Here is a 12,221-nt window from a genome sequence, read left to right on the forward strand (position 1 = left end):
TGGATGAATGGGGATTTTATTAACAGCAGGGTGTGGCATAAAGGTGGGAGGTGGTCCTCTAGCAAGATGAAAAGCAATCAAACTGGTGCACATTGTGCTGCCCCACTATAAACATGTCCCTTCTGTATGCCTACATCTATGACTAAGCCCATCTGACTTGTATGACATCGTAACTACAATAGAGGGTTTTTAACCACAAAAAAGGCCCGTCCTTGATATGCCATATGAGCCCATCTCTGTCATCCATGACTGGAGAGATGAGTGGTTGTAGGAGGTGGGACTCAGAGGGTAAGAAATATCAGTCTCTCAGGAGAGTTAAACATTGTTCTGCCATCTGTCTTTCGGACCTGATCTACAACTGACAGAGAAGGGCCCATAAGTGCCCTTATAGTAGCACGGATGATGAGGGTGTCACGTCCACAGAGTGCTGAATGGAGAAAAGAGTCTGTCTGAGGGGCACAGTCCCAGAGGCCCAGGGCTGGGTTCATCTCAGTTCAGTTAAGGTCTGGTGGGGACAGGTCACTACTGGGCCTAGTCTGGATCCTTATATCCTTACATCTCTGAATGTCAGTAAGTTAATAGCCAGAGTCTCAACACATCTCATGAGGACTGCCTTGGCCGCTTCCAGACCCCTCTTCCTTCCTCTTGTCTTCCTCCTCCTCCTCCTCTCCTCCTCCACCTCCTTCTCCTCCTCACTAGCACGACTTCTCTCAGCCTTGCCTCAGTGACACAAAACGAACCAGCAGGACTCTTGACTAGCAGCACGGGTTGTTAGCTACACCTATATACAAAGTCAGACATTGGAATATCTATTTGGAACTTGTAATTTAATCATTATCCTCTCTGTCTCCATCTTTTAATTAATGATCTTTCATTTGGAGAGATATTGTGCTGATTTAACCGTGGTTGAAATGCAACTGAAAAACCTTTTCAAAAAATAACAAAACATTTATTTACAGATGGTGACATTAAGCTTCAAGAGTCCCAGTCAGATCTCGTAAACAACCAAATTATTTTTCTCTTGAGGCAGATTTATATCTAAATGTTAACAACACGCAGGGATAAATATTTAGATGGGTAAATTAGGACAGGGACCAACCCATGTTTTTATCCATTCAAAGGAAATAAATTTGCTTTGTGTGGAATAAATATTTATTCCATGTCTTATTTTAAAGAATGTCCATTCGTCACAGGGCAGAATGACACTAATGTACATCCTCCTTTCTTTGACTTGTAAATTGTTGTTTTCTATAATGATGAATTGTACGTTTTTTCAGAATGTATGATTTTATTCTGTTTTTATTTTAATGGATAACAAGTAAATAATCTTCAGTGAGACGTTTATACAGTATGTTTTCAAGAAAGGCCTGGGGAGTGACAAGAACTATTTCAGAGACGGTAAAAGGTTCAAGAGTTCATTTGGGAAACCGTTTATAGTGTGTAGACTTGTTTGAATATGTTATAAATGTATGTGCATTAAGAGTAATGTACCTTCGTAGTCAATGCTGAGAGAAGATAAATAATGACCTGTAACCTTCACTAAGGATAAATCCTGAGTAATAAACTACTCATGATCAATAGTTAACATGGATAACCTTTACATCTCTTTAGAGCAGGGTTCTCCAACTGGCGGACCGCAGTTTTCTGACCACATTTTTTGTTGTTGTACATAAAAGACTGTAAAAACACCAACAAATCAACTCCAAGTGATTTTAATTTTGGAAATCTGTTGCAAAGTATTCCCATGCATAATAGAGAGATATACACTATATACACAAAAGTATGAGGACACCCCTTCAAATTAGTGGAATCGGCTATTTCAGTCACACCTGTTGCTGACAGGTGTATAAAATCGAGCACACAGCCAATCAATCTCCATAGAAAAACATTGGCAGTAGAATGGCTTTACTGAAGAGCTCAGGGACTTTCAACATGACACCGTCATAGGATGCCACCTTTCCAACAAGTCAGTTTGTCAAATTTCTGCCCTGCAAGAGCTGCCCCGGTCAACTGTAAGTACTGTTATTGTGAAGTGGAAATGTCTAGGAGCAACAACGCTTCACCATCTGGCAGTACGACGGATGAATCTGGGTTTGGCGGATGCCAGGAGAATGTTACCTGCCCCAATGCATAGTGCCAACTGTACAGTTTTGTGCAGGAGCAATAATGGTCTGGAGGATGTTTTTCATGGTTTGGGCTAGGCCCCTTAGTTCCAGTGAAGGGAAATCTTAACACTACAGCATACAATGAATGACATTCTAGACGATTCTGTGCTTCCAACTTTATGGCAACAGTTTGGGGAAGGCCCTTTCCTGTTTCAGCATTACAATTCCCTCGCGCACAAAGCGAGGTCCATACAGAAATGGTTTGTCGAGATTGGTGTGGAAGGAACCTGACTGGCCTGCACAGAGCCCTGACCTCAACCCCATCAAACACCTTTGGGATTAATTGGAACGCTGACTGCGAGCCAGGCCTTACGCCCAAGATCAGTGCCCGTCCTCACTAATGCACGTGGCTGAATGAAAGCTAGTCCCTGCAGCAATGTTCCAACATCTAATGGAAAGCCTTCCGAAAAGAAGGCTTATCTTGGGCTCCCAAGTGGCGTAGCGGTCTAAGGCACGGCATCTCAGTGCTAGAGGCGTCACTACAGACACCCTGGTTAGATCCCAGGCTGTATCACAACCGGCCGTAATTGTGAGTCCCATAGGGCGGTCGCACAATTGGCCCAGCATCGTCCGGGTTTGGCCGGTGTAGGACGCCATTGTAAATAAGAATTTGTTCTTAACTGACTTGCCTAATTAAATAAAGATTACATTAAAATAAAGAGTGGAGGCTGTTATAGCAGGAAAGTCAGATCAACTCCATATTAATGCCAATTATTTTGGAATGAGATGTTCGACGAGCAGGTGTCCACATACTTTTGGCCATGTAGTGTATGTGATCGTATACAAATGTAAGCAAGGATTTAAATTATTATGTTTAGTCAAATAGTATATATGTTTGGGCTTCTTGTGGTCAATTTGCACTCTACAAATGATATGTAATTATGTTCCGGCACCCTGACCATCCACTCAAGAAAAGAAATCGTCCCATGGCTGAATCTAGTTGATGATCCCTGTTATACAGTCTGCTGAAGAGGAGAAAACAAGAATAATATAGGTTATAAAAAGCTGTGTAACATTATGTGTGCATCCACTACCATGTGCAGGTGTTAACAGGTTCCATGTGTGTTTTCACTTCATACAGTATATTGTTTAACTCGGCCACAGCATAGTCCATGAGAGCCCTTTACATATACACACACCCAGCACCGACTGCATGAATGTTTATCGTCAATGAGGTGGGGAGAAAAAAATAAAAACACCTCTGATTTAAATCACGGTAGTTAACCTTCCCCGCTATGAGGTTAAAAAATGTCACATACCAATAAAAGCTGTATATCTCACCCTCATAGCTGCTAGTGGTAAAACATGAGACTGGAGTAGAGGAGCCTATGATTCTTGACAAGTCTACGTGAGAGAGAGAGTGTCCCCCCCAAATAGCACCCTATTCCCTATATAGTTCACGACTTTTAACCAGGGTCCGATGCAACCAGAATATACAGCACCAGTCAAAAGTTTGGACATCCTTTGCCACCCTTTGCCTTGATGACAGCTTTGCAAACTCTTGGCATTCTCTCAACCAGCTTCATGACGTAGTCACCTGGAATGCATTTCAATTAAACAGGTGTGCCTTTGTTAAAAGTTCATTTGGGGAATTTCTTTCCTTCTTAATGCGTTTGAGCCAATCAGTTGTGTTGTGACAACGTAGGGGTGGTATACAGAAAATAGCCCTATTTGGTAAAAGACCAAGTCCATATTATGGAAAGAACAGCTCACATAAGACAGGAAGGTCAGTCAATATGGTACATTTGAAGAACTTTGAAGTTTTCTTCAAGCGCAGTCACAAAAACCATCAAGCGCGATGATGAAACTGGCTCTCATGAGGACTGCCACAGGAAAGGAAGACCCAGAGTTACTGCTGCTGCAGAGGATAGGTTCCTTAGTTACCAGACTCAGAAATTTCAGCCCAAATAAATGCTTCACAGAGTTCAAGAAACAGACACATCTCAACATCAACTGTTCAGAGGAGACTGCGTGAATCAGGCCTTCATGGTCAAATTGCTGCAAAGAAACCACTACTAAAGGATACCAATAAGAAGAAAATACTTTCTTGGGCCAAGAAACATGAGCAATGGACATTAGACCGGTGGAAATCTGTCCTTTGTTCTGATAAGTCCAAATTTTTTATTTTTGGTTCCAACCGCCATGTTTTTGTGAGACGCAGTGCAGGTGAACAGATGATCTCCACGTGTGTAGTTCCCACCGTGAAGCATGGAGGAGGAGGTGTGATGGTGTCGGGTGCTTTGCTGGTGACACTGTCAGTGATTTATTTAGAATTCAAGGCACGCTTAACAAGCATAGCCATCCCATCTGGATTGCGCTTAGTGGGACTATCATTTGTTTTTCAACAGGACAATGACCCAACACACCTCCAGGCTGTGTAAGGGCTATTTGACCAAGAAGGAGAGTGATGGAGTGCTGCATCAGATGACCTAGCCTCCACAATCACCTGACCTCAACCCAATTGAGATGGTATGGGATGAGTTGGACCAGAGTGAAGGAAAAGCAGCCAACAAGTGTGAACTCATTCCAGGTGAAGCTGGTTGAGAGAATGCCAAGAGTGTGCAAAGCTGTCAAGGCAAAAAGCTACTTTGAAGAAACTAAAATATATTTTGATTTGTTTATTCCTTTTTTGGTTACTTCATGATTCTACATGTGCTATTTCATAGTTTATATGTCTTCACTATATTCTACAATGTAGAAAATAAAGAAAAACCTTTCAATGAGTAGGTGTGTCAACTTTTGACTGGTACTGCACATCAATAAAAATTCACTGGCAAGTTAGAAAGGGAGGAGTTTGAAGTCACTTCAAAACAAATTGGGCTTTTGAAGGAAGCCAGTCGACCACCTCATTACATGTGCATGTCAATACAAACAGCATGACCGCCTGCCTCTCAGCAAAATGGTAGCCTATCCTAATGGGCCTGGAGAATACTTTTATTGTAGAGCCACTGTGACGGTGCATCCGGTCTGTATGTGGCATGAAGATGCTTTACTAGTCTCCCTGAGTGTGTGTGTGTGTGTGTGTGTGTGTGTGTGTGTGTGTGTGTGTGTGTGTGTGTGTGTGTGTGTGTGTGTGTGTGTGTGTGTGTGCGCGTGAGCTTGCACGCGTGGGTGAGTGCATACTGTGTGTGTTTATGTGCTCCTGCATGTTCATCCCTTCCTCCCCTCTCAGACATCATCAGGGAAGTATTACTATGTAATAAAGTAGAAGGCCAAATCGATGGGAGAGGAACACATACTGGGAAAAGAAGTGATGGGGTTTTCAACACAACAATAAAAAAATACAGGCTTCACATTATTAAACCCATAACTGGGTAGATCTATTGAGATCTATTTCTAAGTGGTGTAATAAGAGCGGTAAATTTGGCATAATCGCTAGCCTAGTTGCTTGGCAGGGAAAAAAGCCCTCTTCATCAACACGAGGTTGGATACAGGAGGGTTAGTGTGTCGGCTGAACATCCAGAGAAGCTGAATGGGGAGGGCTTATACTGGCCTTAGACTGAGTATAAAATAAATATCCACACTACTTCCAGGAGAAATCCAGCATGTGCAATGAAATAAACAACATTTGTTTGAAGCTGAGATCCTAACCTTTGGAGGAAGTTCAAGAATGACTGAGTCATGTGGAGCACTACTGTGAAACATGGCCTCACTATGAAGTCAGCCCTACACACACACACAATCTGCCTGGTCCAACACACATCACCGAGGCAGCGTGTTCCTCTCTCGCCACACATCCTCTCACATACTACTGTATAGACACACACCCCAGAAAGAAACAGCTAGAAAAAAGCCCTCTCTGACATGAGCCACAGGTCTCATCTCTTTCTCGCTCTCTCGCACACACATAGCAGGGAAGAACACACAGAACAGGGTCTTTCTTTCAGACAAAAATATATATATTTTAAATCTTTACAATAAGCTTGGATCAAGAAACATACAGAGGAGTGTACACACCTACAGTCACCTATACTCCTCAAAAAGTAATTTTTTGTACCCTGGTGTCAGTGTAAAATTCTTCTCCTATTTAGTTTTTTTTTAAGCAAAACAAAGTTTTTTTGTTTTTACAAATGTGCAAATAAGACAGATTTGGAATCCTTCAGCGGTCTGTGTAAAGTCCAGGATGCACAGGTAGACAGGGTCTTGACAGAACTCTTTCAGTCCGTCAGCTCAGTCCTGCCCACTCAGCTCCTCATTGGTTTGCCTTTCATTTTCAAGTAAAGTGCTCCTTTAGCAAAAACCACAAGGCTTCAGTTCAATTCAGTACTCTTTTTTCTTCCATTGAAGAAAACAGATAAGTATAATGGACAAAAAAGGGGATTCATTTTTTAAGTTAAAAGAGAAACCCCAACGAGTGGAGGAGGCAGTCTTGGCTGTTTTTTGGGGGAGGGTGGGGTAGGGTGTGGTGGGACATAAAGTGAAGTCAAACGATCTTAGAAAAGTAAGTTATACGAACTCCACCTTCCCGTGTCCACTGTACATCCCCCAGTGTACCAGTGACAGTATCTTGTCACTTCCCAGGTCTGCCTGTCTCATCTTGTCACAGGTGAGGCAGCAGTTCTCGTGGCCCGTCACGGGCACCATACACTCCAAGTCTAGCTTTGCCACGTGGCCCTTCTTAGTGTGGTGGCCATGGAAGCTGTAGTGGAGCCGTGACAACATCTGCTGCCTCTGGTCCTGCAGCCGCTTGTTCTCGCTGCGGAGCATCCTTAACGCCAGCATGATGAGAAGAACCAAGATGAGACCTCCCGCGATGGGCACCGCAATCACCGCTGCCCTGAACCACACCTCTTTGGCAGAGGCCAGCTCCTGTACCCGCGTGACCAGGTTAGGGTTGTTGCTCTCAGGCTGGTACCTGCCGTGGTCTGGAGGTGGAGGGAAAATACGATTATTTTATTGTTCAATGTATACTGGTGTCCAATGGAAACTTGTCTTCTGCTTTCAGAAGGTGAACGCAATGAGTCGCCTTTCTTAAAATAAGAGCCCCCCAAAAATGATTCAGCTACTAAACGAGCTAAACTCCTTTGGACTGAGTCATAACAGAAATCCCTACTTGAGAGCTCTCCCTTCCTCTCTGTAAGGCTGTATGCACCTTTCCATAACTCAATGAAGCTAGTATTTAGGCACCGCTACATACAGTCTGAGAAGGGTTATTCTACAAGGCACCCCCCGCTACCGATTAAAAGTCAAACTGAAGTTTTGTTAAAGACGGAATTGTTAAAGAAAAAAGTATATGGACAGCATGTCCTTACTTACAGTAGGCCATTTAAGAACGGCTGTTGTCGATAGAGTTACAGCATAGGACTATGACACATGTAAACAGTAGGCTACACTACAAATCGTCACTTTGGTTGCTCTGTCTATCACACATTATGAACCTTATCAAAAGAGTAGAATAGAAAATAATATAATAACTTCAGTATCCATACAGTTTACAGAGCCACAGTAGAGCAATTGAAAGTTTCCATTCTCTCTCCTTCCTTACCTGTAGATTCTCGCGTGTGCGCCAGGTCGTGCAGTCCTCTGTAGTTACACATGTCGTCGTGACAACATTCTAGTGTGGACAAGCCCCCACTCAGGGCATCTGTGTTCTTATCGCTGCACACGTCGGCAGCGTTTGCTATGGGATCTAGACACCCGTGCGTGAGAGGCGAGTTCGTGTTCATAGGGTCCAACACCTTGGTGAAACAGGCGTTTAGTTCCGATTTGCACATGTAGCCTGTGGCCACGCAGTGGGGGGCATCACAGTAACACCGTATTTCTCCTAAAATAAAAAATTAGGAAATGCATTTAAGTCTTTGTTTATGAAGTCTTGTAGGCTAAATATTAGGCTATAGCCTACCCACCACCAACATGTCAGACCACACATTCTACATATTATTATCTAGTAATAATAACGTCTTAAGTCACAGATTTGAAATGTACGCACAGACTATGCCTATGTTTTCTAACAGGGTAACGTTAGCATTTTTGGAAATCAAGCGTATTCTGACAGGGGAGAAATCTTGTGTTTCATAGTAAAATAAGTGAAATGTTATAAACTTGTCAGCTGGACGTAGGCTATATGAGTTAGTCACACACAGCGCTGTAATATCCCAGAATAAAATAAGGTCAATAGCCTTGCCTATAGTCTACCTACTTTGCTTTTAAAATCAAATCATATCATGATGTCACCTCGCTATTTCAAGACCCAGAAACCAGACTTCTTGTCTTTTTAAGACTCCCAAATTAGGACTGAGGTGACATTGGCAACATTGTCACAATACATGAAAATGACAAGGTAAACCCTGAAATACTTTGATAAGTATTTCTCTGTTTAAATTACAGCAAATAAGCCGAGTTTACGAGCTTTCCGTGCAAAATGGTCCTTTTAGTCCGTATTATAAAACAGGAACCGTGTAGCTTATAATTAGTGGTTTGTTTGCCAAAGTAAAAAAAAATTCAACCCAAATGGAAATTTGTAAAGGGGGGTGAGAGTGGTGCAGGAGACTCCCATTAGATTGCACGCAAGCTTTAGTGTGGTCAGGATGGGCTGGGTGTTCCCCTGGCGTCTCATCTCAAAAGCTTCCACCAAACAACCTTATCATTATTAACACTGTGTTACAAGACAGCAACAAACATAAAAACACAGAGATGCACCCAAGTAAATACGGGCCTTTGTATGTTGTTACAAGCTGTTTGTGTGTAGGCTACTTTCAGAGTCTAAATTACATGCTGTCATTTTATTAAAACATCATGAGCTGACCATTGACAGGGACCTGCACTACATTGGGCCCTAAACAACACATTACAAAAGCATTATGGCACTCTAATAAACTAACACATTACTGTCTTATAAATGCAAAATGCTGTATATTCCAGACAATCACCAGTATACTATAGTAGCCTAGGCCTAGCTACTGAGCTTTGATTTTAAGTTATTTGGAGTTGATTGAGTTTATTTCTTTAAATTAACCGCTATAGCCTATAGACTACATGATATCACACGTATCAAATAGTTTGTGTGCCCAAACGCGAGAATTATGATAACCATTTGAGTCATTCAGTCTGTTTAGTGCCAATTTTACCATAATGGAAAGGCCTTGCTATATGAACTCATGGGACACATACAGAACACCTACTGTATAGAAAGTTGCGTTTTCTTAGTTATAACAATTAAGACACCTCTCGTGTTGGAATATCTGGTAGAATTATAAAACGTATTGTTGATAGAGAGACATTTAGAAACATAAAAGCTAACATAAAAGCACGTTTTTAGGGATCAAGGTTTACCTTTAGTAAGAAGAACAGCCATGGCACACAGTTCCAGTTGTAGCCAAATGCAAATTAAACTGGAATGGCGATCCATTTATGACAATTAACTTTTTAGTCCCCTTATTCCAGTAGCAAAACCCGTAGGGCTGAGCTCGAAGACAAGGTTACATGAACGCTACAGAAGATAGCGTTGGACTGCGAACAAATGTTGCCACAATCACAATCCTTTGGAAGACGTAAGAAAATAACAAAAAAAAAACGAACGTCTTGTCCCTGCATCGAGAAAACTAGGTTACATGAGAAATAGCCCTAAAATCCGACTTGTTTACCTTACTTGAATAACCCTGCAGGAAAAAACGGAATGCTTATAGCTGCTGAAAATAAGGAAAAAAAATAAATTCCATGAGTAGAAAAAGTGATCAATCTTGTGACTACTTGTCCACTCCGACTTCACACACATCCGCGATGATAGTTGTGCATAACATTTATAATCCGAAACTAACGAAATGTGAATAAACGGTTGCTCACTCTCGCATCAACACTTCACTAGTCGACTTCGGGTAGAGGCTCTTGAGTTGAAGAAATATCTGAGCCAGACTTCGATACGTAACCTAAGTCCGCCCCCTGAGTGCTCATTGGGTCATCCCTAGCCAAATTTGCATACCTTATAAACTTTAGATTTCCATTGATTTCCATTGCATTCACACAATTTAACATTCCTCCTACTGTAAGTGCCATGCACTCTCTTATACTGACTAGTCAATGCAATGTAACAGTGTTACAGTTTGGGTCAATCAATGTAGCCATGAATGTTGGCTACATTGTTTTAATAAAAAGCAGCATAAAATAGGCCTATACATGCCTTAGTTTATATTCTACCTGAATAGCCTAATAATGAAAACATAGTCTAGACTATTTAGAAGTTAGGCTATGAGCTCATATTTACCTGCCTGTCTGTATGTAGCCTATCCAAATTGCCTCATTAGGCCGACGCCACCATGAGCAGGTTCCCCAGCCTATGCCAGCCTAGAGAGATCTATTACTGAACAAAAATAAAAACGCAATATGTAAAGTGTTGGTCCCATGTTGCATGAGCTGAAATAAAACATCCTGGAAAATTTCCATAAGCACAAGAAACTTATTTCTCTCAAATGTTGTGCACAAATTTGATTACATCCCTGTTAGTGAGAATTTCTCTATTGCCAAGATAATCCATCCACATGACAGGTGTGGCATATCAAGAAGCTGATTAAAGAGCATGATCATTACACAGGTGCACCATGTGTTGTAAACAATTAAAGACCACAGATTTTGAGGGAGTGTGCAATTGGCATGCTGACTGCAGGAATTTCCACCAGAGCTGTTGCCAGATAATTTAATGTTAATTTCTCTACCATAAGCCACCTCCAACATTTGGCAGTACGTCCAGCCGGCTTTACAACCGCAGACCACGTGTAACCACACCAGCCCAGGACCTCCACATCCGACTTCTTCACCTGCAGGATCGTCTGAGACCAGCCACCCGGACAAATGATGAAACTGAGGAGTATTTCTGTCTGTAATAAAGCCCTTTTGTGGGTAAAAAAATCAATCTGATTGGCTTGGCCTGGCTCCCCAGTGGGTGGGCCTATGCCCTCCCAGGACCAACAATGGCTGTGCCTCTGCCAAGTCATGAAATCCATAGATTAGAGCCTAATTTATTTATTTCAATTGACTGATTTCCTTATATGAACAGTAACTCAGTAAAATCATTGAAATTGTTGCATGATGTGTTTATATTTGTGTTCAGAATAGATTGCTGCTGCCTGTGTAAACTGATGTTATGGGTGGTTAATAGGCGGTTTGAGAAATTAGCAATCCAAAAAGACACTTGGCGCCACTGAGACGACACAGACAGACAGACACTGACACTCAATTACCTTCGAAACAATCCCATGCAAAACACACAGCAGCACTAGTCTCCGATCGATATCAAAACCAACCAGCCCAAATCAAACCGCCACTAGCCTATCTGTTGATTCTGATTACTTTGGAAACTGTAGTCCAAGACAGTTTGAAGTTTGGTTTAAAAAAATAACAAATAATGAAAGGTTGATTGACTGAAAGACAAGAAAGAATTACAACCAAACAATCATAAATTACATTATTCAGGAAAAAGGTTAAGTGTTATTCACCAATGTCGTATGCCTATTATGTAGCAGCCAGCCATCCCATGTCTGGGTAGTGGTCTGGGTATAGGCTTACATGGGTTAGGAATATTAGGATACTGAATACCTGTTTTAGGCTAAAGTGTTCAACTTGAGAATGTGTTTATTTCAGAATTCCATGAACGAACAGGATTATAGGCTACATGGAATGTTAGCTAGGTAAACTTTTATACTGATAGCATCAAACATTCTCGTGGTAAACTATGCAGCAGTAGTTTCCGTCTGTCTCTATCCCCTAATTAACACCTTCAGGTGGAATCTCCAGAAAAAGAAACAATGACAACATTCTCATGACGGTAGTTAGATGCCTAGTCACATATTCTGTGAAAATGTCAAGCCAACTAGTAGCCTAAGCCATATATGAAAAATATTCATACCAAAAGAAAATGCTAGGCCTGGGCCTAAATGGAAAATTATTTCTACAGTCTACGAAGAATAGCGAGAGACAGGGAGATGTCTCTCGCTATTACATAGCCATAATATAGGCCTAACATTTTACATTTTTGTACTCTTGAAACTTTTGAGTGCAATGTTTACACCTCATTTCTGATTGTTGATTTCACTTTTGTTTATTAGCTTATCTATTTAACTTGCT

At 41.6% G+C, this 12,221-nt stretch overlaps 1 protein-coding gene across 1 annotated transcript; it reads right to left on the bottom strand.

Moving 5' to 3' along the window:
- Positions 1 to 1,696: 1,696 nt before the first annotated feature.
- On the bottom strand, positions 1,697 to 9,986 carry LOC106590018 (BMP and activin membrane-bound inhibitor homolog). The gene is made up of 3 exons (XM_014180500.3): positions 9,438 to 9,986; positions 7,651 to 7,929; positions 1,697 to 7,030 (listed from the first exon to the last, which is right to left on the bottom strand). The coding sequence occupies exons 1-3, from the start codon at positions 9,511 to 9,513 to the stop codon at positions 6,612 to 6,614; spliced, it is 774 nt and encodes a 257-aa protein (XP_014035975.1). The 5' UTR covers positions 9,514 to 9,986; the 3' UTR covers positions 1,697 to 6,611.
- Between the last annotated feature and the right edge of the window lie 2,235 nt (positions 9,987 to 12,221).

The sequence above is a fragment of the Salmo salar genome, chromosome 29 (genome assembly GCF_965601325.2).
Source record: "Salmo salar chromosome 29, fSalSal1, whole genome shotgun sequence".
Classification (NCBI taxonomy): Eukaryota; Metazoa; Chordata; class Actinopteri; order Salmoniformes; family Salmonidae; genus Salmo; species Salmo salar.

What these genes read in the sequence shown, in the direction of transcription:
- LOC106590018 (XM_014180500.3), bottom strand. Translation starts at nt 9,513, where the DNA reads ATGGATCGCCATTCCAGTTTAATTTGCATTTGGCTACAACTGGAACTG. An exon ending in GGCTGTTCTTCTTACTAAAG is followed by an intron (nt 7,930 to 9,437) that starts GTAAACCTTGAT and finishes TTTTTATTTTAG; the next exon opens with GAGAAATACGGTGTTACTGT. An exon ending in GCACACGCGAGAATCTACAG is followed by an intron (nt 7,031 to 7,650) that starts GTAAGGAAGGAG and finishes CTCCACCTCCAG; the next exon opens with ACCACGGCAGGTACCAGCCT.